At 44.7% G+C, this 25,331-nt stretch overlaps 1 protein-coding gene across 1 annotated transcript in view; it reads left to right on the top strand.

The window, feature by feature from the left end:
- The window catches only part of MYBBP1A (MYB binding protein (P160) 1a), a gene marked incomplete at its 5' end in the record, with an annotated part of 61,162 nt that extends 36,874 nt beyond the window's left edge, over positions 1-24,288 (top strand). Inside the window, 4 exons of the mRNA XM_009575544.1 lie at positions 8,426-8,539; positions 20,413-20,514; positions 21,667-21,791; positions 23,757-24,288. Of these exons, the coding sequence (XP_009573839.1) occupies positions 8,426-8,539; positions 20,413-20,514; positions 21,667-21,791; positions 23,757-24,288 (873 nt within the window). The remainder of the gene's footprint in view (positions 1-8,425; positions 8,540-20,412; positions 20,515-21,666; positions 21,792-23,756) is intronic.
- Positions 24,289-25,331: the final 1,043 nt, after the last annotated feature.

Here is a 25,331-nt window from a genome sequence, read left to right as displayed (position 1 = left end):
TGTTGAGAGCCGGCTGCCCAGCCTAGGCACCGCACTGTCAGTGCTGTCACGCAGGCCTGTTTTGCCCGTGTCACTGTGTGCAACGGGCCCTGCAGACAGGAGCTCTGCACAGGATGCTTTCTCATACTGACTGCTGCAGTGCAGTGCATAGCAGGGCTTCAAGCTCCGCTTGAGCCTGGCAATGTCTCTGGGCCAGGCAGGACAGGAGGCAGCCATGAATAGGGTGCAGGAAAGGCACTCCCTGGGTGCCTTAATCAGGAGGGGACAACAGCATAAATTTTGGGTCAAAGTAGATGTCTAATTTATGATGCTGCCTTGGAGCATTGGCAGCACATTTTTAAACCAAGAAATAGTTACGGAGATGCTCAGGTATCCTGGCATGGGCAGTGCTGAGTAACCAAACATGCCAGCCACGTTGTCGTAACAGTCCCATTTGTCTCAGAACGCGCTAGCGCTTGCCACTCTGAAACCTTTTAGATAGTGGCTAAATGAGAATCTTGGCTTCACTGCTTGTGTGCGCCTTGTTTCAGCAGTGCTGAGGAGGTTAAAAATTAATTTTTGTTCTCAAAAATAGTTTTTTTAAGCCACAGCCGGGGCTTTGTCTTATCCTCCCTTCCCCTTGAATTTGAAACATATATGGAACATGTGTGTGTGCGCACCATGTGTGAAATTACTGCAGTTACAGCTTGTGGATTGAGGAAAATTGGTTTGGCAAGTGTTTCTTTATCACCTTTGGTTTTCACTTTTTACATCTAAAGCCTTCAAATAAATTTTTTATGTTTTAAGTAAATAATTGGCATTTCATGCTTGTTCAGTGCGGATACTTGTTAAGGATCTTGAAGGCTAATTTTTTATTTGTCCGTAACTTAGGAAAGAGTCCTTTTTTTTTTCCTCTTCTCGCCTCCCCAGAGAATTGGCAGCTTGGTCCTCTTGAGGTCAACAGGCTGTGTGAAACTCCCGACTTTTAAGTTAGTCACAAGTTTAACTCCTCTGTTAAGTATTATCATGACAGTTCCTAGCCAAGAAGACTGTCTTGCCCACGGTGTTGGAGTGCTCAGTCTTTTATAATTCTGATTATAATGTGTCAAGGAATATTAGGAAACTTGCATATATATATAGCATACATTGAACTGCCGTTGCTTCTGTACTACCTGCTGTGAATTTGCTGTATGTAACAGGGAGCACCATTGTTGTGGGCCTTATTCTTCTTTCTGTTTTGTAATTTGCCCTTTTGAATAAGCTTCTAGGCTGTACTAACTTGGACTCTGCCTGCCAAACCGTATCAAACAAACTTGTAGCTTATAGTCTCAGAAATCCTCAAATGTATGGAACAAATGTGGTAGAGAAATGAAAAGCAAGCCCTGAAACTCAAGAAAAAGAAAGAAAGGCTCAGCTGGAGCCTTTCTTTCCATCCCACACCCAATGTCAATGTAAAAATAGAGTAGTTTAGCTGTGGGAGCAGAAATGGGGATAGATAGGCACTTGTTTCATGGCTTTGCATGCTGTTTGTTTTCTTTTTACAAAGCTTTGACAATAATTGGAAGAGACTTTTGCTGTGGTGCCCTGGATATCCTGCCCTGTAGTAATAAAGGACAGGTTATTCTCCTGTAACCAATAGTCCTGTTAGCTGGAGCTTGCTGTAGGTTTGGGTTTTTTTTGGGGGGGGGGATATTGTGGTTCTTTTTTTTTTTTTTTTAAACATGTAACAAATTGCAGATAGCTGAGGAATTTATTTCATAGTTTGACTATTTCTTAAAATTCAAAGAAAGCTTATTTAGAATTTCCCTTTGGCATATGTTCTTTTACCCCAGCTTTTCAGGTAGTATTTGTCACGAATGCAGTATGTGATTCATTGGATTGCAGTCTCAAAGGGCTTGGTAGGTGAGAATTTCTAGAAGTGCAATTATTTTTTGCCATATCCCTATGGTTGTAGAATAGTCTTAATGCTGAGGATTACATACTGAGAGCTGCTGTTTTATAACGTGTTCTGGCACTGAATCAGATGTGCTGGCAGGTCAGGTTGTGCTGTAGCTTTGCTGCTGTAGCATGCACGCCAGAAGGGAGACATCAGTGCTCTGAAAATACCAGTAGCCTGTATGGTGTGATACCACCTGTATATTTTTGTCTCCTGGACTTCCAAGAGCAGTGAAATGAAGATAGCACTAAAGCTCCTGATGCTTCTTCAGTTCTAAAAATATATTTGAGTTGCACAAACTTGTAATTTTCCAGATAACATTTTCTTTTTATATATGTTATTATAGATATAAAGGGAAAAAGAAGGTCTTGCCACGCTGGTGACATGCTTCATATTGATAAAACTGTGTCCACGATGCAAAAATGATAGGCATAAGGTAGGGAAAATCCATCTTGATGTCTTTGGTAAGCATTTAAACTCCCCACTGCTTCTGTTACAATGTGCAGGGAGGTCTGATGTAGCTCAAATACTGTCCTGGGTCAGACCTAATGAAACATTTCTGTCTTGCCATGTGCTTCAGGCAAGCCAGTTAAACTTGCCACCTCTCTCCTTAAGCTGGAAATGCCGTAAGGGAATTTGGAAGGGTTAATCAGCTGTAGGCTGCAAGCTGCTTTGAGATCATCTGACAAAATGGCTGTGTGAAAACTCAGACTTGGTGTTTGGCATGTTGCAGTGTGGGCACATTTTCAGTTTCATGCTCCTCTGATAGTGGCAGAGGGTGACTGCTGATTTCAGTGTCTTTTCTCGCGGGAGTGTGTCTGTGTGGTATCTTTTTTCACTTGCTTGCAAAGCCACCTCCAGCCAGCCTCCTAAAACACTGGGACTGAGAAGAGCATTTCTTTTTCATATCAGAAACAAGTGTCATCTTATTAACAGCGTGGTTTTCTTTGAAAAACAACCCTGAATTTAGGTCATGCCTTCATCTCTTCAACATTACAAACAGAATCTCTACATCATTGCAAAGGCTTGTTTGTTTTTGGCTTTTCTCTTTCACAACTGCAGTGATTGAAAGACATCTTGATCTATTCCCCTCCATCCAGCTCACCTGGATGGTGAGTCACCTGGATGGTGACTGGGGAGAGGTGCTGTTCTGACCTACATGGCTACTATGCTTGTACTAGATATTTGCTTTCAATAAGACAACAGTGGCTGAATTGGTAGGGGTTAATCCGTTGCTTGCCATTTTAAATAGTCAGGCTGCATGTCTTGTCCTTTACTGCGAAGGGTAAAGGTAGGTTGTATAACCCAGCAACCCTGCCAGCTTGCGCTCCGTTTTAGCATATAAATGGGGTAGGTGAGCACATCTGGGAATTACCAGCACATCTCGGTTACTGCAGTGAGCATGTTTACTATTTCAGAAAGAAATCTTGACCGATTATACTGAGCAACATTTTGTGTAATCATTGTAGATAAGAAAGAAATAAACAAAGCTGGCAGAAAATTGGAGGGTCAGTGCTGCAGTTAGTTATTGTTTGTTCTCTTCTCCCATGTGGACTGATAATGAGCGTTTCTGCCTCATTTAGTCACATGGTTGATAGATATATGTGGGAGTGTATGTACGTATCTACTATCCTTGCTTGAACAGACTTCACTTTTATTTATTTTTGTACTATTTTATGGTCTTTCTTTTTAAAAACTGACATTAAGGAGAAAATGTTTTGATTAGGCAACTGGGTGGCTCCTAGGGCACAGGATGGGCTGCAGCATTCTCCTCCGCCCTTAATAAAAAGCTCTAATGTGGCTGTCAACTGCTTGTAACTATTCTCACACATTCTCATTTCAGAGATTGCCCATATGGGGGACAACAGCTCTCACTTCTGAACTGGACTGGAGTTTGGTAGCTGGGACTCTTGGGTCTTCTGCTGGTTTTGTCCATTTGTGAAGTATTGATGATACTTGGCTCTCTCGTAGGGCTGTTATGAACACAGCAGGCTTGATTTGGCACTGAGAAAATGCAGAGAATCCTCTATGATATTCTTGGGAACAGTATTGTTCTGGCAGCCTCCAAAATTGCCAAATGCTTGTCAAACATTCAAAAAAATCAGTGATGCTGGGGAGGGCAGGAGGGAGAGGGGCAGAACTGGGTGGTTGTTGAGCTCCAGGTCTGTGCTGGATTTTGTGGGAGGACTTTCCAAACTTTGAATTGCTGCTGGTCTGTGATGCGATGGTAAAACATGCAGCTGATCCCTGTATCATGTATAAAAAACATATCACGAACATGTTAAGGGTAAATGATGGACTGTGAGAAATTATGGGGGTTGATAGCGTTCTGATACAAAAGATTTGAACTAGCTGGGGTGGCTTGGCTCCTCCTAAGGTGTTCTGTGTGTGGCCTTGCATTTCAAAAGTCTTGGTGAGGAGGTAGGAATTGGTTGGTTGTGTAAGGTCAGTGCCTCCTCTAGTGAACAGGTCCCAGCTGCTTCTGAGGAAGCTGTAAGAAAATAGACAGGAATCAGACATGCGATGTGTGCATTGGGAAAGTTTGTTTTTACTACTGTTTCTTTTTCCTACTGCTCAGCAAGGAGAGGGCTTGTGTCTTCCAGCGCAAGCTTGTAAAATGCTGCTGTTAATTTTTTTAAATGTGTATGAACGAAAACGTGTTGCATGCTTGCATTCATGTAATTCTCTTGCACACATGTATTTTCTTGCATGCGTGCGCACACACACTAGAACCTTTGTTTCACAGAACAGAAAATAGGTAGATTTTGTGACTTCTTTATTTCTAAAGCATTTTTTTTGATGACTAGTATTGTCACAGGAGCACCACCAAATGGTAGTGACGTGTGTTTTCAGAAGTGGCTAGCAATGGGAAGAGCCTCATTCCAGGACATGGCTTGAAAAATCCTCTGAGCAGGCTCATTTTTTTTAAGGCTGTTTTCATAAAAAACATTGAGTGTCTGGGCTCCCAAAAATCAAGCTAGTGTGATGTGTCAAGATGGGCAAGTAAGATGGCTTGTGGTATCTGGAAACTCTGACTAGCCCTCTAAAGCAGGTGTGAGGGGAGATTAACATTAACTTCCAAATGCATAGATGTTCACACCTCTAACATGTCTACTTTCAGCTGCATTGTGTCCATTTATTTGAGAAGATAAAACAAGGAAAATGAACTGCAAAGAGAGCTGTTTCTTTGTGACCTCAAGGAAATGGTTCCTAGAGATCTGACTCACTTCGGGTCTTTCCTTACATTTGCAAAGTGCTCATATTCTTAGCCCCTCTTACATTAGGTGATAAAGCATATGTTACCTGGTGAAGCTCCTGGAGGTCATGAAAGCAATTCCTCTTTGAGTGTTTAAAATCCTTTTTGGGAATCCTGCCAGGGACTATTCTATGGGGAGCTGTTTCATGCCCTTCCAGCCAGTGGTTTGATGTTTCTCAGCTCTGACAGATGGACTTGTGGCTGAAAAGCCATTGATGAGAACTGTTGCTTTCGAAGGTGATGTGGCAGCTTTGTGGTCCTGGTTGCTAGATTGTTTTCTCTGAGTACATTTACTTGTTAAGCAGTCTTCTGGTGACATCCAGGATCCTTTTTCACATGCTGATAAATGCTGTGAGCGAGGTGTGATGGTTGCATCTTTTTCGAAAGAAGAAACTTGGTGCCCCTCCTGTTTTGGTTTGAACTTGCTGAGATGGGATGGCATCAGTGGGAGGAGTGGGAAGTGCTGTTGCTTACTGGGTTTACCCTTGGACTGGGATTGAAGAATTGGGTTTTAGTTTTGGTTCTGCCCCTGTTTTTTGTGGCTGACTCCGCTGACGTCAGTTCCTCTCCCCGTGGTTTAACTTCCACTATTTAACTGTGCAGTGTGCTCTAGAAAAGTAGGCTATATGAGAGCTACGTGTTAATAACTAACTCGAGGAATAGAAGAGTCACTGACTCTGTGATGAATATGATAACCTTAAACTACAGCACAGCATGGTACTGGGCACTGAGGACCTTGTAATTATTAATGTGACGTTTGCTCTCTGACTGAGATGTTCTTAAAGCCACATTTTATTTCAACCAGCCAGTAAATCTTTTACTTTATTTTTATTCTTTCAAATGAGAAAAGTTGTTCATGCGTAGTACTAAATTATCATTGGGTTAAAAAACAATCGGGAAACACAGGATTGTGTTGAGTACAGCAATAGCAATGTTTTAATTATGTGAAACTCAAAACATATTTTCTCTTTGCTTGAATCTAATATATGGGCTGGAGGCGTGAAAACTATGAGTGTGACAAAATTACTAAAGAGTGATAGCACCAGCCAGGATTCCCAGATGACTGGGCATTTTGACTTCCTCATTTATGACACACAGAAGGGAAGGTTCACTGGGGTTTTTCCTTTCTTTTAAAATAATTTTCAAGCTTAGTGCTTACTGAGGACTAGGTCCCATTCAGGGTCTGTTCTGTCAGTCCAGCATTTGCGTCTCAGATCTCCAGAGCTCCTTGTTCCTTTGGATGGCTTTGATTTCTTTCCAGTTCTTTTCCTCATTGACTTGCAGTGCTCCCACCCACTGCTGACTGGTACGATTCCTGAGCAGGCCCTTATCGCTGTGGCCTCTGGTCCTCTGTTGGCCTCTTGAGTAAAATCTGTAGTCCTGAGGTACTATCACGATAGCTTAACAGGACCCTTCTCTGTGCTTCGCACCCACTTGCAGTATGAATGCTTTTGTAATTGTAAAAGAAGAGACAGTGTCTTGAGGTTTATGACCCTGCCTGAGCTTTACAGATTGAATTATGGCCTTTCGTCTACTCCGAGAGTCACGTTCTCTTTGTAATTGCCCTGAAGTGACTTTCCACTACATTTGGTGCATGCATGCAGACATGCCATAATTTGTTCGGTAAGACACAGCCTCCCCATAATTACAAGGAATATGTAAGCTTGCCTGCCTCGAATATGGCATTAGGGTGCGCTCTCTCGTTAAATCAACATAAATCTTTTGACGTAGTCTCATTGGTTCCCTGCCGCATTTTCTTCCTCGAGTAAAGAACAGAATTTGTGTTTGTGAGTGCCACCTCGCTCTATTTGGATAATTCTCTTTGTTGGCCATAGTGGTGCAAACTGGAGGTAAGCTTACATAGATGTGTGACATTACTGTGTTACAACACAAATACAAGTGCTGGAAGTAACCGGTGGGGGACCTGTGTTCAGTGTCACATCCTTCCCAGAAGCCTGGAGTATGTTGTATAGGAAACACAGACCTCCTTGAGCTTGTGAGGTGTTCTGTTCGCCTGCCTACAGCTTTGGATGGTCTTATTGCTCTCAGGAGCTCCAGGGATTTCTTCTGTTCCCTCACTTTGAATTCTTCAGTAAATAGTTCCCTAAAAATGCTCCAGTAGAAGTGCGGGTATCATATGGCCAGTTTTTAGCCTCCTGCTACATGTTTTCCAGGTTGCTTCCTTTTGACCTAGGGGGTATCTGGAGGCCGAGTTGGGTATCACCAGGTTACATTTTTTCTTGAGACCTCTCAGGCTTTTGATCTCAATGGTGTCTTTGATAAAGAGTTTTTCAAACTGCTTGGTTGTTTTCTGTAGGGTGGATTCAGTTGCAACGTGTGGTTAAAAAATGGCAGCCCTTGCTTTCTTTGGACGAGACTAACTCTTGCTGTAATTCCCAATGATTTTTGGTATTTATACCTGCGTGATGGCAGCTAGAGGCAATATTTTCTTTATATGTGGGTAGAATTTGCTCGCTAACTCCATGCTGCTACAAAAATTCTCCCTTTAAATCCTCTAAAATACTTGCATTAATCCTCATTAGTGTATTCTGTGCATTTTATCATTTGCTTTTGTCTATTGCTGCATTTTTCTTGTACCTAAAAAAGTCTTAAAATAGGCATTCTGGAATAGAAAAGGACTTGTAAGAAGATTGCAGATTGCTATTGGTTTTCTAGTGGCTACTCTTTTCATTGCTGTGTTAACGTAGAGACTTAATGAGGAAGTTTGACCCTAGGGCAAGGCTGAGTTCTGCTCTGAACAGCAGTTTCCATCTAGGGTTCCTTTGAAACCAAGCATTCGCTTAACCTGCCAGCTTTTATTTTTGTTTATTTGTGCGTACTGCATTCATCAGGGCACGGTAAAGGGTACAGTCACGGTAAAGGGTACAGTCACGCAAAGGGCTGCCTAAAGACTTTTGGGGACTGAAAGTGATGCACTCAGAGCAGCTACTAAAGCATATTTTGGATATTAACGCCTGTATCTAGAAGCCGCATGATCCCTCCTTTGGCCTTCTCTTTTAAGTATGTGCATTCAACCAAAACCCACCACCCTGTCTCCTGAGGATTGACTCTGTTAGGGTCTAGAGAATGTTTTCTAACAGAGCAGCATACATGTTAGTGAGGATATGCAGCATCTGTAACATGGCATTCCCTGGATGCTGTGCTTAGCTGTTTGCTTCAGTAGGGTATTGCATTGCTAACACCTTCCCTAGACAGTGTGGAGTTTCACGTCTCCTCTCCCCTTTCTCTTTCAGGCCCAGGCCTGTTTGCTTCTCCAGAAGGTTCTGCTACTTCGTGAACTGAAGCTCTTCATGACAGAGGAGGAGTGGGAGGAATTGATCAGAGAAAGCATCAGCCAAGTGACAGAGGTAACAAGCTTCGACACGTTAAACGTACAGATAGCACCTAATGGGTGCTGCTTTTACTAGTGTGGTGCTCGTTCTCAGAGCTGGAGTCTGCGGCTGTACTCGGCTTAACTGATCTTAGAGGGGTTGTGCCTGCTTGCTCCAGGTCTGAGTAGCGTCCACCAGGATTACAGCATTCTTGTAACACCGCTGTTTATATGTATTTTCACGGAGTGCAAGAAATGTGCCTGGTACCGCTCAGTGGTGCCTATGTATGGATCCAAGAGGCAGAGATCGAGTTTTAGGGAATACACTCATACAGATCAGTTTAAGGTAGTTTTAAAAAATAAGTTTTGAATTGAAAGGTATTGTGAACGTTTACTTAATTTCAGAAAGGACGAGAGGAAATGGCCTCAAGTTGCGCCAAGGGAGGTTTAGATTGGACATTAGGAAAAATTTCTTTACTGAAAGAGTGGTCAGGCCTTGGAACAGGCTGCCCAGGGAAGTGGTTGAGTCACCATCCCTGGAGGTATTTAAAAGACGTGTAGATGAGGCGCTTAGGGACATGGTTTAGTGGGCATGGTGGTGTTGGGTTGACGGTTGGACTCGATGATTTTAGAGGTCTTTTTCAACCTTAATGATTCTATGATTCTATGGTTCTAATATTCTATGAAAATGTTACAGAAGTTCTGTATTTGAATGAACTTCAGGGCCAAAGAGATAGAACTGAGGTGCACTAGACTTCTGATTCCTGGTGTGTTGCAGGCCGTCTGGACCAGACTCCATTGCTAATATTGTTTATCAAGGAAATGTTAAAATACATTGGAAAGTAATTTTTACAGAGAAAACAGTGACAGAAATCGCAGGACTCCTGATTCAGTGGCAAGTGCAGATTGTACCTGAAGATGGTTTTTGGGTGCAGCTATTATGTAGGAGGTGATCTGTGGGACAGGAGACTGAAGAAGCAAATACCATTCAATTATATTCTTGTGGATTGACGTGGGGGGAACCAAGCAGCCAAATTAATGTTATGATGTGGTGACTAAACTTGATGACATGGGAGATTCCAGTCTTGGTGTTCCTATGTAACTGTAGTATTGACCTCTTTCTAAGTGTAGCTTTCATTTTTTACTTACTTCTTTAAATGCTTGGTTACATGGTAATTTAGGCCATTCTATAATTAACCATATTGGAACAGAACGATTAGCTCTGTTTTCTTTTGTCAAGGAGGGACAAAATCTAAGCAAGTTTAAATCAAGGAATTCAGAGGTGCTGTTTATAATTCTTGAGGAAGCAGGTAATCCTGGGTTTCATTCAATAGCTTTTATTTAATGGTTACATCAGGAATCCAGTGGGTGGAGTTAGGTATGATTTTATTTTCCAGCTGCATAAAACATGCCACTCCTTCCAACCCGGTCATCTCCATGTTTCTCTCTAGCAGCTGAATACCTGCAGGACTCGGTGATTCACTAGGAAACCACAAACATTTACAATGCCTTTATGTTATTCTTGTCAGGGAAGGTTTAGCAACTTGCAACCCATCCAGTATTTTAATGAGCTTTGCTACCGAAGCTTCCTCAGTGCCTCTCATTTCTGTGGTTATCTGTGTTTAAGGAAGAATTCCTGGGAAATATCGTCAGTTTGTTTGGGCTGTCCATGGTATACCCTGCGGGCAGGAGGCCTCCCATAGTATTAACTGACAGTAGCATATAGGTGCTGTTCTCTTTTTGGCCTAAAAAAGCCCTGACATAACATTTTTACAGAGTGCTCTGCTGGTGGACATACATGTCTTGGGTTTTGTCTCCCTTCCTCCTGCTCCCTCCTTTGCACTAACACAGTGCTGGTATGGCTCCTTGGAGCTGGGGCAGCTGCACGTCTTTAAATGTTGCTGTAATTAGGAGGGATCAAGGACTTTATATTCCATGTAACAGTTTTGGTTCATACACAAAGGCTGATACTTGTGCTGCAAAACTTTCTAAAGCTGCAAAAGGTATTCTGTGTCTTTTTGGTGGTGCAGAAATGCTCACTTACCTGAGTGATAGCTGTAAAAACATGCAGTGGCTTTATGGTGTAGTAGAACAATACTCATATCACGACTGGTCTTTTTTGGAGATAGTAAAAAAAAATCCCTTGTAGCAGAAGTCAGAGGCTGGAAACTGAGCAAATTTAGAATCTGTAGAAAGTATGTATTTGTCAAAGAGAGTAATCCACCGTTAAAATTACTTGCTGAAGAGTTTATTAGCTCTGAATCGCCAGGTGGAGATTGATTGCTTGACTGAAAGAGAAGCTGCAGGTTGGGTGGAAGCTATGGGCTTGGTGTTGAAATTACAGGGTGAGTTTGCTTGGACTGTGTTAGACAAGAGCTTGGGCTAAACGATAGCCCTTTCTGTCCCTGATGTCCACACATGCCTTTGCTTAGCTAGAGGGTAGGGAGGGCATTTGCAGAACTGAGAGTTTCTCCTGCAGCTCAGTCTCGTCCCTTTTCATCTGAGACTTGTTTTCGGTGGGCCATTCCAGGTCAGCCATGATTTCAGAGGTGGGTACATGTTGGCATGTGAGTGCTTAACCCATGAGAACCTCAACTGAGAGCAGTAGTTCATGATGCTTTGGAAAACGATGAAGTTTTATTGCCCTGTCTCTAGTTGAAAGGCCATTCCTGCCACCATCCCTCACAAATAGCTGTTTTAAGAGGAAAAAATGATAAAGCAGAATTTTATACCTTTCTTTGACCTAGGGAGAAGTCTGAAATAACCTGGGAGGGCCAACTCTTTAACTGACTATACTGATGTGCACTTGTAATTCAAGCAGCGGTATTGTTCACAAGGAAGCTGTCACCTGAAGGCTTTGCTACGGTCTCTGTGTCCTTGGTCAGATTTGCATCTATGGGGCTGGGAGCACTTGAAGTGCAGGATTGCCATTGCAGGTGTAAGGCTGTGAGAGAGGATGGGATGCTATCTCCTGGTGCCTGCTTTCTCACCCTGTCTTGCCTCAGTGATTGTATTGCATACCTGCAGATCACTTGGTGAGGAGCAGGGAGCCTGGGATGGTTTTAGGCAGTGATATGTGCTGGAACTGGGAAAGAAGCAATGTGAGAAAACTGCAGTCTTGGATATCATTGAATTATGTGTGTAAAACTAAGAGGCAGATGAGGGAGAATCAGTGGCCGGGAACTTTAAATGAAGAGACAGCTTCCTGAAATAGCAGCTCCGGCTGCTGCAAGGCAATGGCTCTTGTGCTTACATAAGCTAACTTGACCTTATTTGTTTCCAAAATGTTTAAGCATGCTTATAAAACATATACAGCAGTCATGAGAGATTCATGTTTGCCATCTCCTTACTGTCAGTGAGGGAAGTCTTGATATCCTAGTGGGTACTTTGGAGTTGACTTGTTCTTGTGAGAGCCCTGCTTGCTGTTGGTGCTCTTGGCTTGTTCTGCTGGGTCACCTTGTCCACAAGCTGTGGGACTGCCCCGTGAGCTGTTTTTTATTGGACAGCAAGCAAAGGTAAGGAAGTAGAGAGATAGCTCTGGCACAGTTTTAGCCTCCCTGATCCTAATTACTTTAAACTAAGCAGAACCTTGCTACAGTTGTTCAAGTTTATTCTAATGTTAGGAGTCTAGACAACTCAGTTGTGTTTACAGTATAAAGAAATAAAGTTGCTTCATGTTGTAAATGACAGAGCTCAACCGAGATGCTAGAGCATCTGTCAGAGACTTCTTCCTCTTCGAGAGCTTTGTTCTTTTATCGGTAGGTCTCAAAGTGCTTTACAAAGGAAATTCAAACCAGTGAGTTGTTGATGTAATGAAGAAAGTATTTTGCAGAAACCCAAGAGCTAATGTATTTAGTTTACTAAAGTTGTTCACCCTGTTTTACAGATGACACGCTTGGCTAGGAGCTGAGCCAAGAATCAGACTTGGGTCTCCTGAGATATCCCAGAGACCTTCCTTCTGCATGGACAATCTGAGTGTTTCTTAACCCAGCTTCAGAACATCCCATTGTGGTGAATAGCAATCTCTGTCCCTGTGTTATCTGAGGAGGATGCTAGCTGTTGTGAGTTCAGACTGCCCGGAGTCATGTGATGAGGCTAGTGGCAGAGCCCGAGAGGCCCGAGTTCCCCGTTTCATGCAGGGAACTGTTGCAGTTTTGGCGAGGGATCTCTGTGGGGTTGCTGCTGGGGCTCACACACTGTCTTTTTGACTCTATCAAGCACCTCTCCATTTGGTCTTTCAGCTCTCCCAGTTGTCATTGTGGGCACATTTTTGGTGTTTGTTCCCCCTGTTAGGTATATTTCTGTTTTCTTTCTAATATGTTACAAAATTGCTGTCTTGGCTTTAGAGTGATCTTGAAGCCATGCCAATTTTTTAGTAACTCACTGACAGATTTGGGGCAGGAAGCTTCAGGATGTGAATACATAGTTTCGTTACCTTTTTATGTCATCCCTTTCCCAGGGACTGGCTTGCCCTCCTGAACTGAGGTGCTTTGTGTACCTCCCAACTTACGCTGACAGTCCCAGTTACGATGTGAAAGTCAGGGGGAAGTGGGAAAGGATTTTGAGGAATATTCCAGAAAACGTATATTTTCACAGCCAAGCATCTTCAAAAAAAAGAGCCCTCAGAAAACTGTTGTTAAAACTGCTTTCTCTGGCTTGTACACAGCAGTTTCCTGAGGGTTTCCTTTTTCTGTCTTCTGCTGTCAGTACATCATAGGAAGGGCCCAACTTTACTATTATTTTTTCCTTTGCTTGTTTTGTCAATGTCATAAGGGACGGGCAGAGCAGAGAGTGTTCTGTTTGAAACCAAAATGGGATCAAGGCATCCTGGAATGTAAAAATGCTCACAAAATCTGATACATAGGTTCAGTGCAAGACCAAAGCACGCCAGGTCACCAGTATTGGAGACTATCAGATAAATATACACATAATCCTAATGAGATGCATGTGATGCCTCCTTCCACTTAGGTAGTTACTTAGACTTGGACTGGGCAGGCAACCGTGTTTCTATAGAAAGGCATGAAGTAGACAGACAGGGGGTTACATGGCCTGTGCAAGGGATGGTGTAGATAACCCAAGACCTCTTTTCCAAGACTCATATCGTTTGAAAGTTACTGTATGCTGTCTGACGACTTTTATTGTATGGCATTAGAGGGTTTTGTTGCTATTGTGTTGTTCAGCTAGGGATTTAAAATAACTAGCTGGAGCTGCTCAGAATGTGTGTGGGAGAGAGGGGTATACTATATAGCCTTCCAATGTAGACATGCCCTTCATTTCTGAAGGGCATCACATTTGATTATCGGTGTCTTAATTTGTAGGGAGATAAATTATTAACAGTGACTTCATCAAATCTCTAAAAAAAAGGTTCTTCAATTTTTTTTCTTGACGATTGCCTGAACTTTTATCTGTCCGTCTTTATAAATTCTTAATTCATTGCCCTTTCTCAGCCTCTTCGCTTGTAAAATGAGGCCAATAGTGATTTAACTGATATCTTTGACGTGCTTTCAGAGTACTGGATGTCTCTGTGGAGAATTCATTCTCCTCTGTTCCCTCAGCTGTCCTGTATGGTTTTTCCCTGCATTTTCATATGGTCTATGGGGAAAAAAAAAAAAAAAAGATCTTTAAACTTGGGAAAGCATTGACATTTTCTGTGAGAATGGCTTCTGGATTTTTGGGCTCCTCCCTCTAATAACAACCAAAATAAACATTGCAAAAAGTGCCCTTTAGTTATACCCTTCAGCATGTGGGTCTGCTTAGTCCCTTATGTTCCCTCTCTCCCTCAGTCAGGGACAAGCAGAAGCTTGGTGGGTTCCCTTCCCTCTGTGAGCATTTCTTGATGACTTGTTTCTGCTAGAGATGCAAGGAAAAAAGTTCTGAACATTTATACTTTCAGTCTTCAGAAACTTAGTGAGAGAGAACGGAGGGAGGAGGGACTGCCAGTGTTTTCTTTCCTCCTTTTAGTGCTCTCGGCAGCAACTGCTGTGCTGTTGAGGTGGGTGGTGTGAGAACCTCTCCTTGTGTGCTTGTGTACCCCGTGTACATGGAGTTGGAAATGGATGTGGTTCTGTGGATAGATGGAAACTGGTGTGAAGTGGCATACTCTTCCCTCCTCCCCTCTTTGTCTTCCATTATTTAGCCCTAAGTTCTAGCTTGGGTTCTTCCATTGTATAGTGAACATTGTCATGAAAGGAAGTATTTGGGGTTGGCTTGTCTGGGTTTTGGGAAGCTCAGAGTTGATTCCTGGTTCTGTCATGGTCTGCGTGACTCAGTCATGTTACTTGGCCTCTCTGAGCCTCTGTGAAATGGAGGGAATGATGCTGGATTACCTCTCAGGAGAAATGTGAGAGTAATTACAGGTGAGGCGAGGGTGCTTACATCAGATAATAGCAGGAGCTATGAGCATACAGAATACTAAAATACTTCATTTGGTTGTCAGTTATTAGAGTCAGAGTTATTAGCCTCTAAATAGCAGAGGAAGGCTGTGCCCCTCCCAAACCTCTCAGCTTACCTGTATGTGGACATGGGGAATCTTGTACTTTGGCTCAGGTAATGGGCACGTGCTTGTAGGGCCCCTAAGCCACTTGCTGGGGCCCCTCTGGGTGTGACTCCACCATTGGGACCTGAGCCACAACAACAGCAAAATGCCAGGTTGTGTCTCTGCTCTGGGACCCTGCATGCAGCATGGAGCTAGGGCAAAGCTTTAGCTTTCACAGTCAGTGTGAAAGCAGTCAGCATACTTAAGTGCTTTCTCGTTGTGACTGGACGTTCAGTAGGGTGGAAATTTTGCTGAACTATTTACTGCTGGAGAAGAGAGTTTACCTTAGCAACCTTGGGCTGTGCCAGGGGGTGTAAGGTCGTGCAGGGTGGGTGGAGGTATGTGGTTTGCAGAAGGCACTTGGCACTGTATTCAGCCATGAATCTGCACATTTATCCATCAGCATCAGATCTGTAAACGGGGGAGGAGGGGGAAGGATGGAGACAGCACAGCGTGCGGAAAGAATGCAGGTTGGCCGGGCTTCTCCAGCTCACAGAGCAGTGATGGATCTGTCAGGCTGATCCCACGGAGGGGAAGGGCTGTTTGTTTTGAACAATGAAATAGGCTGAAGGACATGCTGGGAATGCATAAATATTAAAGGGTGTTCAGACTTCCAGCTAGGAAATGTGCTTGTCTCTTGGTAGCAGAACACTCCTCTGCACTCTTAGGATACTGCTGTGTCTTGTAAGTCTGGACTAAGTGTGTCCCCCACTGTGGTACCTGTGAAAGGGGAAGAGGTGCAGGCAGGCTGAGTTTGCAGGCGGGTGTGAATGTGGAGGCTTCCAGAAACATTGCCTGGCTCCCTGTAACAGCACATTGCCATCCCCCTGCAGGGAAAGCTGGGCAGTGGCTGGGATGCTGACTTTGGCTCTAGATGCACATGTGCCACTTTTTGCTGTATTGCAGGTTTCAGTGGAGTCTTGAGCTTAGACTAAAATCCTGCCTGGGAAACTGAGGCATGGAGCTGTGTGGTTAAACACCTCTTTCTAGCTGCCAGCCTTCTGTCCTACTTGTATTACTGAATTACTGCAGGTATTCACCTCCTGTGCTCTAACAAACTTGTTTTATACTTTGTGAAGATGAAGGAATGCTGTGAAGTGCAATGAGAGATGGAACGAAGGTTGGATCCTGCGGTAGTTGGGATACCTCCATATGTGTGATACAGGAATTAGGAATATAAGAAAAAAGACTGATTGATAAGATGCTGGAGGTGTGCTCTTCTTGTAGAAATCCTAGAAGCAGAGAACTTTGGATTTAGGAGTGCCATCCACCGGAAACAGCCAGAGGCTTTTAGAAGCAGTGTGTTTGACATAACAAGACAAAACCATCTCTGCCAGCTGAATCCATGTAGGGTGAGGCAGGAACTGTATTGCTGTATTGGCTTCAGATGAGATGGGAGTTCCAGCTGTGAAAACTGCCTCCATATTTTTTCCTTTTCGAAAATGACCTGCTCAGATCTGCTGGCAGCTCAGTTGTACAGGCATGATTAACCGTCACAGATATTACTGAGCTGTAACTGGCACTGAGATTCCCTGTGAAGTGGGACTGGCTGTTACTGAAGGAGCAGAGTCCGAAGAACAGAAAATGGGAGAAAAACAACGTAATCAGCAAGTCATGCAAGTGTGGCTGTTGAATATAAGCCATGGTCTCTCTGCTTTTAGTATGGAGTGATTGGATTATGTGACTTTTAGGTTGGTAATGCTTTCAGAGGGCAGGGGAAGGGAGAGTTGAGTGCCTTTGCGAACAGCACATGGTAGAGAATCACGGAACAGGTGGTTAGACAAGTTATTCTGGGTTTTTGCTTAACCCTCCACCACTGACCTGTAGCATAGCTGGAAGCAAAACCCCTGCTTAGTGCCTCAGTCTTGCTATGTAAAATGGAGATACTTGCCAACCTTGTGCAAGTCTTTTGCCTTCTAATCAGCGTTCGAGGCTCTCCTAAGGATGCTGCAGATTACTGAAATACTACTTTTCTTTTTAAACCATGTTTGCCATGTGTTGCAGTCTGCCATCTGTTACATAATAGCTTTTGCTTTAATTTTATGATTGTATTTTTTACATTCCCCAAAAGAATTCACGGTAGGCCTGTGAAAGCATTGACGTGCACAATTGGGGTGGCAGCGCTAATTTCATCTTTCAGATAGCTGAGCGGGGGAGCAGACCAAAGCAATCTGCTGTGCAAACCCATAACGTACAGACAACGGTTGATACCTATTTAGGAAGAAGTTTTGACAAATACTTGGGAAAGCTGCTTTTGAGATTTGGACCCAGTTCCCATTGAAGAGACTTGGGATTTCATTCTTTGGGAGCAGTTCCCCAAGGCTTGCCAGCAGCCCCAGTCCAAAGTCAGCTTCTTTTTACGTAACCAGAGCACAGCGTGTTTGTATTCATGTTGCGTGCTAACACAAATCCCATGGAAGCAAACGCTCTAGTGTGTACACTACCTGCTACGGGAGGATGACAGTGAAGCAAGGCATGCGTGACAGAAGATACCATCTCATGTAATGGGGAAGTACTCTGAGATAGTGGTGATGAGATCAGGATAACAAGTGACACTGAGCTGAGCGGGAATTGGACTCAAATCTTTAAGGAGGCTTGACTGTCTCAACCATACTACACAGAGAGGTGCTGGCATTTTTGTGCTCTTTGGAGTAAATTTCTTTTACACGCGTTGTAGCAGGGAAAGGGAAAAGATACGTACTGAGAAATAGTAAGACTTCGTCTGAATCCAGCTTTCTTAAAGGCAATCCATTCTGCTTCTGGACTGGAGAAAATGGTGCATTCTGTAGGAATGAATTATTTGCCGCTTCTTTGCAGCTCCTTTGGCTTCTCCACCCACCCCCGTCCTCTTCCTTGTTCCTTCCTGGTCTTTGGGAGCTGTTTAAAAGTGATCCATGTCCGTAGGGAGCTATTTGTTTGTAGAGCACCTAAATTGTACTGGATTGCTTCTGGCGATTTATGCTGGTGGAACTGTGCTAGTGTTTCCAGACTTATGCAAAACACTGCTTTTAATAGAGATGCCTAGTCTTACAGCACTGATGTCGCTAGACCAGTGATATCTTTCATCTCCAGCTGGGCAAGCCACTCTTTTCGTTCTACAGGTCTACATGAATTTGGTTGGGCACCCCAAACTAGATGCAGGTCCCAATTTCCCAAGCACCTGAAAAGTGCTTGCAGACTTGTGAAAATCAGCCCCTTAGGTGTTGTTCAGAGCTGTAGGACTTTTCTGTTTACTTCAGTAGGGTTTGTTTCAAACCCTTCAAAGCATCAGGGCAATTCTGGGAAGTAAGGATGGCAGCAAGAACAGAGTCAAGCCAGCACGATTTAAATGCAGTCATCTACATTGCTCATCTACAATAAAGAGAAAATGCAATTTATTTTTAACACCTTCTTAATTCCAAAATGTTTGTTTATTAAAAAGATGAAATGACAGTTGACTTCACTGTGGCTCCTCACAGTACTGCCCTGATTCCTCTTGTTCTGAAGAGCTGACAATCCATACTGATTTTCTCGTAGTGTGAACTTGTATGCAACTTAGCAAAATAGGGATCTCGACTTAATAGCCTCTCTGAAAGCTACTTTAACCACAAGTAATGACTGTTAGCCTGGCAATATCTTGTTCTTCAAATTGCAAAGAAAATTTTTATGCAAATCAGGCTGTTTTGTTTTCATTATTGATTTGCTGATCATTATTATTATTATTTATTGTGGTAAGCCTAATAAAAGGAGTGTGCATGGCCCATGGGGTGTTATATCCTACATGTGAAGATTTTTTTAATCACACACCCTATATTTGTTTCTCATTTTACCTGAGAGACTTTAGAGCTGCTGAATTGTATGACCTTGTAGGCTAATGACAGCTCTGGAATAGAGTTGCAGTGCATCTATTTCAGGAGAGAGTAATTAGCAAATTATTGATAGTCAGATGAAGTTGCGGCATGAATTCCAGCCAGCAGAACATGGTGGCTTTCTAATACAGGGCTAATCCCAGGGTGTGGAGCCTGTACAGATAGTAAATAATTCTGCTTGAAGGCTGCTGTTGCTGCAGATGTTATCTGGTCTCCCCACTTTTTCCTTGCACTCTTGCTGGCCATCGTTATTTTTCTGTTGTGGGTGTCATTACTGAAAGAGTTTGCTTTGGGGAATAATATTCTTAATTCTCTCTGTCTGCAAGGATTTTTACTTTATTTGCCAGCTTTATGCTGATACAGATGGAGAATAGTTTGCTCAGAGTCCTTAAAATTCCTTCCAGTCTGAATGGAGACAAAGCAATAGATGGTCTAATGGGAGAGATTGCATCTCCTGGGTACAGTATCCACCACTGGGTACAGGTTTGGTGCAATGACTTATCAGTGATGTGTGTTGCCTGAGGCACTGAGGATGCTGAGCCTGGGGTGGACCTTGCCCGTTGGACGGGTTGGCGTGTTCAAATTCCAAGCAAAGGCGGACTTGGCCACAAGTGCAGCCTCCTCTAGAGAAATAGGCTGTGATGGGGCACGCCACTGTCTACAATAAGCTTGTCTCTGCAAATCCTGTCTCATATTGGAGTAATCCATGCAAGCTGTGAGGCTTGTTGTGGTGTGTGCATCCACACAGAAATATAGTGGGGAAGCAAACTACCATGTAAGCGGAGCTGCGAGGACCAGCTGCAGGCAGTCCCTCTGAGCCATTGGGCCGCCTCTTTGATCCAGCTGCCTTTTTATGGCTATTTTCTGCCCTTCTCCACTTGTAAATAACTCTGGCTTTTATTTGACCTATCTTTGGACTGATTTTCCTCAAAGCCAGACCTTTCAGTGTCTCAGAAACCCTGCAGCACATAAAGGGAACACAAAGAGATGAGATTTTTCTCTCAGTCATTTTGGAATTTAAGCTTGATTGACAAGCCCTGTTCTAGTGCTGGCAACTGGGATTTCCTAGGCGTAAGTGTTAATGGATTTTTGCATTAGCACTTTACGTGTAAATCCCAGCTTCTGCAGCTGAGTAGCTGTTGTCCCTCAGGTGAGTCTGTTGTCTGGCAGCCTCCTGGCCTTCCAGGGCGGGGGCGGATATTGTCTTTCCTCTTTTTCTCCAGGAGGCAGCAACATGTCTCCAGTTGTGCTTTAGCTTAAAAACTAGGGAGAGCAGCAAGGTTGTGCCTTTGTGGTATGCTTGCTCCTATTTTGTCCAGTTGTTTCTTAATTAACCTGGGCATCAGCAGCTTCCACCATGTACCCTCCTGAGCATTTCCAGAGATTGGTGGGTTTTGTGTTCCAGAGCTATTTTGGTGACAGGTTAATCCCGCCAATCATTACTCATTTTCTGCTTTCTCCTGAGAAGAGTGATTTGTTTCCCCATTTAATACGTGCTGCTTTTCGATCTTCCCATTCAATTTGCAGAGTTTGAAAATGGTTGGCAAGTGTATCCTGAAGGCTGAGAAAGAGAAAGTTGCCAAGAGCTTGGAGCTGTTGAACTTTCTCCTCAAAACTGTGATGGAGCAGGTGAGTGCGTGACCCAATGTGTGGCAAATGGCTGTTCTTCTGAATAGCAGCAAGGCCTCTTTTAAATGTCACACTTGGATTTTACCTTGTGACGGCTACATCCCACCTCATTTCTTACCAAAGGTACCCCTAGAGGGAATGCCTAGCTGGATTTGAGGACAGAAAAGCCCTCATGTCTGAAGGAGTGATCCGTAGCTCTTATGAGCTGATCTCCAGGAGCTTGTTGAGGATTTGTGCAGTGTTCTGCAAACGCATGTGGCATCTCCTTTCTTATCAGCAGAAATATGGCCTGGGATACAGTGAGGGTGAGCTGGGTTTTGTCCCAGATGATTGCTCTGTCCTCTCCACTGAACCCCAGAGATTTTGATTCACAAAAACTGAGACTTACTCAGAAGCTTTGTGAGCGGGAGTGAAGCTTTGTTCTGGGGCTTTATTTTCCCTAATGAAGAACAGCTTTTTTGAACATGAGAAGATTTTCTATAGGTGACAAAATAAGTCTTATTTACTGGAGCAAAATACCACAAGCAACAGAATTGCTGAAGCCCAGTTTCCTACTGATAAGCACTGAGCTCACACCACAGCCTGTTTCTTTGTGAAGACCTAATAGGAAAGTGGGTGGAGGAGAGAGATTATTTCCAAGGCTCTTGTAGAAACTAAATAGCCTTTGAGACACCCCTTTCTGTCTGGTTTTACTGAAATTATCCAGTGGGTTACAGAAGAGGCAGCCAGAGGCAGCATGATTGCATTCTTTAGAAACCAGACTGAAAATGCTGCTGTTTTCCTTTTAGATAGGTACATAGTCATGTCTTTTCTTCCCCCTGCTCTCAGCCGTGGACTGAAAAGGAAAGAGGACCAAAGGACCTTTCAGTCCCTTTTATGCCAGTACAATTCTAGCTGCTAGACTCATGCCTCTCATGCTAGAGACCCGGCTTTCAAGCAAACCCTGTACCTGATGGCGTGGTGTGACTCACCAATTTTTGCCCCCACATTGAAGTGGTGTTGCAAATGAGCTCAGGGCAGTGGCTTGGAGAAGCTGGGCAGGATTGGTTATTCCCGACAGGTCTTACCCTGAGGATGGGCTGTGCCCTGCTGCTGTGAGTGCCCCTTCTGAGTTCACTCTGCAGATTGTCTGTTTGTACTTGCCTCTTGCAGAAGCTGCGTGTGAAGTTGGCGGAGTTGGACAAAGTGCTGGTTGCTCTGAACCAGCCAGAAGGCATTGGGAATTCAGCACGTCTTGACTCTCTCTACTGGAACGTCATGCGCTGGCTGAATTATACGTATGTATGCTTGGCACTCTGGCTTCTTGGCTTGCCTGGGGGACTGACTGCCTGTCCTACTTGTCTTCATTGCTGTGGGGAAGTAGGAAGAGAAAGGAAGTCAAGGCACTGAGCTCAGGTTTGAGTTAAACAGAGCTCCTGGGTTGATGAGGTTGAAACGCTTGTTGTTTTGCTTGTTTGGAATAATGCTAGGCTCATTGTTCCAGGTGCTTACATGCTTAGGATTGGTCCTTGATGAGAGAGGATTGTAACGCATGTCTGATAAGTGTGTCTTGCCAGTAAAGGTAAGACAGCTGATCACCCAAGGATAGAGTGCCTGCTTTCAGCAGTCCCAAATGGTGGCCTGGTTTAAGAGCCATCGCCAAATTGGCAGAGAAATTTCTAGGCTAGGATGAGTCACTAAGCTCCTACAACTTCACTATGGATTGATTCTGCAAATGTGAGGCTGGAGGGAATGAGTAGCTGTCCTGGGAAGTGACTGGATACCAGAGAGTACATGCCAGGACCTTCAATCGTCTCCAGTGATTTTTGGGCTCCTTAGTGTCTGGATCCCCAGCCTGATGCTTGGAGTGGTTGCCTTGCAGCTCTGAAAGCTGGGGAGCATTCAGTGTTTATGCTTTAGTGCTCCTGTGTTAAATGGCAGCTGGATTTTACTTTTGCTCCAGGGCAAAAAAAAGAAGTGTAGGATCTTTTTCTCCTTTCTATCAATAGCTTGCAATCAGAACTTTTGTTTCCCCTTCCTGCTGGCAGTATTTAGTGAGACGCACAGCATTAGGGAATGCTGGGTGCTCTGCTCATGACTGGGAGCTGCGGTCCCAGTGTGTGGGTGGCCTGGTCTGTGGTATCTCAGCCCAGCAAGAGGCTCTGAGGGAAATGCTTGCCTGTGGCTCACTGTGAGAAGGCTCACAGGCAGCTGAAGCTGTTGTGGCCCCTTCTAATGCTTTGAACAGGCTTGCAGAGCACAGTGGCCTCACCCAGCCCTATGACACAGCCCCAGGCCCTTTCCCAGTCTCACACAGGTCCCCTGGCATTGTACTGCCAGGGCTGGCACAAGGATAAGGCTTGGTTTAGGAGCTAGTAGACTGCAGCTAGGAGGGGGATTGCTAAGGTAGGAAACGCTGAGCTTGTGTGTGCTGTCTGAGGAAGGGATTGGGGTTCAGGGGTGCAGCCTGCTGTCACTTTTGGTGCCATCTTGCTGTGACACGCAGAGATCTTTGTGCAGGTGAGTTGAAACAAGCCTACGGCAGGTGTGGTTTGTGCACAGGATCATGGTGGAGGTGCCGAGAGACAAGTGCTAACATCAGGTTGTCACGATAGCATTTTTCCACCCTGAAGAGACGCAGCTTGAAAAACTCTCCAAAAAGCTTCACATTGAAAACCATGCCATGGAATTAGAGCCTGGTTCCTTTTCAGGTCTCCTCTCTGGGGACTGAGCTGGTGCAGAGCAGCATAGACTGGGTGGTGGTGAAGTTGCTGACGGATGCTGTCAGAGAACAGCAGCAGCAGTGGCTATCTTGCATGCATACAAAGGCTGCCTGGATGAGACTGGAGTGGTCTGTTGGGGGTTCTTGCTGGAAGACCTCTTGGGATTGTTAGCACAGTGACGGCCTTGCTGGGGCTGTCACCTTGAACAGACAGACAGTGTCTCAGTAGCCTTGCACAGGGCCACAGGCGGGTGTGCTCGAGGAGGTGGTAAGTACAGTGTTATCTGGTCTGTGGAGTAGGGATTCTTTCTCAAGTCTCCGTGAGCCTCCTTGAGTCCTGGTCTGGCTCCCGCCATTCATTTAACCAGTCCCTGTGCAGACTGAGGACTACCTCCAGGGATAACGCTCATCCTAGCAGCATGCCTGTGCTTCCTGCACCTTTCTTGTGCTTCTGCCTGCTTGTGGGCTGCCTGTAGCATGGATCACACAGCTCCCTGGCTGTAAACTAAGTTGCTCTTGATTTTTGGCGTTCTCTCTGCAGGAAGCCCAAGAAAGAGAAGACAGTCAATAAGCCCGCGCAGGAAGCAGAGCCGCTTAAGCGGAAGAAGAAAGGCTTCCTGCCAGAGACCAAGAAACGCAAGAATCGCAAGAAAGGCACCCAGGAGAACGGGGTAGCACCAGTAGCTAGTGAAGATGGTGAACCAGCAGTCCCAGAGGAGCAGCCCCTGGGAACAGAAACCCCCAAGCACAAGAAAGGCCTCGTGCCTGGTAGCAGCAAACACAAGAATCAGAACAGACGGGTCAGGGAGAATGGAGTGGCAATGTCAGGCAGTGGGGAGGAAGCTGTTAATGGAGGAGATGCTGTGGCTGACAAGAAGATGAAGAAGAAGAATATGAACAGAAAAAGAAAAGGTGATGCAGGCTGTAAAGCTGAGCAGGTTCCAGCTGCAAAGAAAACAAAGGGGAGTGTCAGCCAGGAGACCCAGCAGAAGCAGGGCAAAGCCAACCAGCAGAAGCAGGGCAAAGCCAAGAAGAAAAGAAAAGAGAAGAAAACTCCAGTGCCACAGGAGTAAACTCCATGGACTCACCCAGGCTTGGCATGGCTAGCGTGGCTCAGAGGACTGTTTTAATATCTTTTATAATTATAGTTTTTATGTCCTTCATGACTTTAAATAAACCTTCCATGATGCTGAGCTCTAAAGCTGCAGGTCTGACTCGTGTGGAGGTTCAGCCTAGAGCACAGGGAGCTTCAGGAGGTCACATACCCTCCAGCCTCTGGTAGATGCCCACTCTCTGCTTGGGAGCACAGACTCCTGTCTCCATGATTTCCCAAGGCAGAAGTGAGAGGATTGTTTGGGTTTCTTGGGGAGTTGCGGTAGGTGTGCTGGCACTGCTGAGTCGTGCGGTCAAGCCCTGTGGGAGGTTCAAAAGTAACTCCTAAAGGCTGTCCTGCCCAGGCCCAGCAGTACTCGCAGCTTTACCAGTCTGGGAGATGCTGCCTCCTAAATGCCTGGGGTTAAGTGGGCTTGCACATGCATATTTTGGGGTTAGATATATCCAATTTGGCCACTCAGATGTCATCAGTAACTACCATGGTCTGGCTTTCTTGCCTTTTTGCTGCTCGTTGCAGGAGGGGTGATGGCCCCTGTGATAGCACAGGGACATCAATAAAACAGTGAAACAATTGAAATGGTTGATTGATTTGCTAGTCTGCCAGGCCACCAGGCTCTCTGCAGCCATGCAAGGCACCTGTTACCAGCAGGCTTACAACTTGTCTGCAAAGGTGACTGCTTGGAATTGCATCTGCTTATTTATCCCCAGGCTCCTGAATGCCAGAATGCCATCACCCCTTTGGAGAGGCCAGGACCAGGTTCTCCGATGTGTTGGGTACCTGGTTCTTGTTGAGAGCTGAGTCTCGAAGTGTTTGAAACCCTACTCATGTTGTAGTTGCCTCTAAAGCCTCCTCCCTCCTTTCCTCACCCCCACAGGCTGACCACCTTGCTCCTGGAGGCCGGAAGGTGTGGGCTGGTGGCTGGCCCTGACTCCTCTCCCAGCATTGGAGGGAGCAGCCCCCATGAAGGCCCAGGTGCTCTCCTTCCTCCGGCAGAGGAGTTTG

This window comes from Fulmarus glacialis, unplaced genomic scaffold (genome assembly GCF_000690835.1).
Source record: "Fulmarus glacialis isolate BGI_N327 unplaced genomic scaffold, ASM69083v1 scaffold454, whole genome shotgun sequence".
In the NCBI taxonomy this organism is placed as follows: Eukaryota; Metazoa; Chordata; class Aves; order Procellariiformes; family Procellariidae; genus Fulmarus; species Fulmarus glacialis.
The sequence above is the reverse complement of the archived record's forward strand: the minus strand, read 5'-3'. Positions and strand labels throughout refer to the sequence as shown.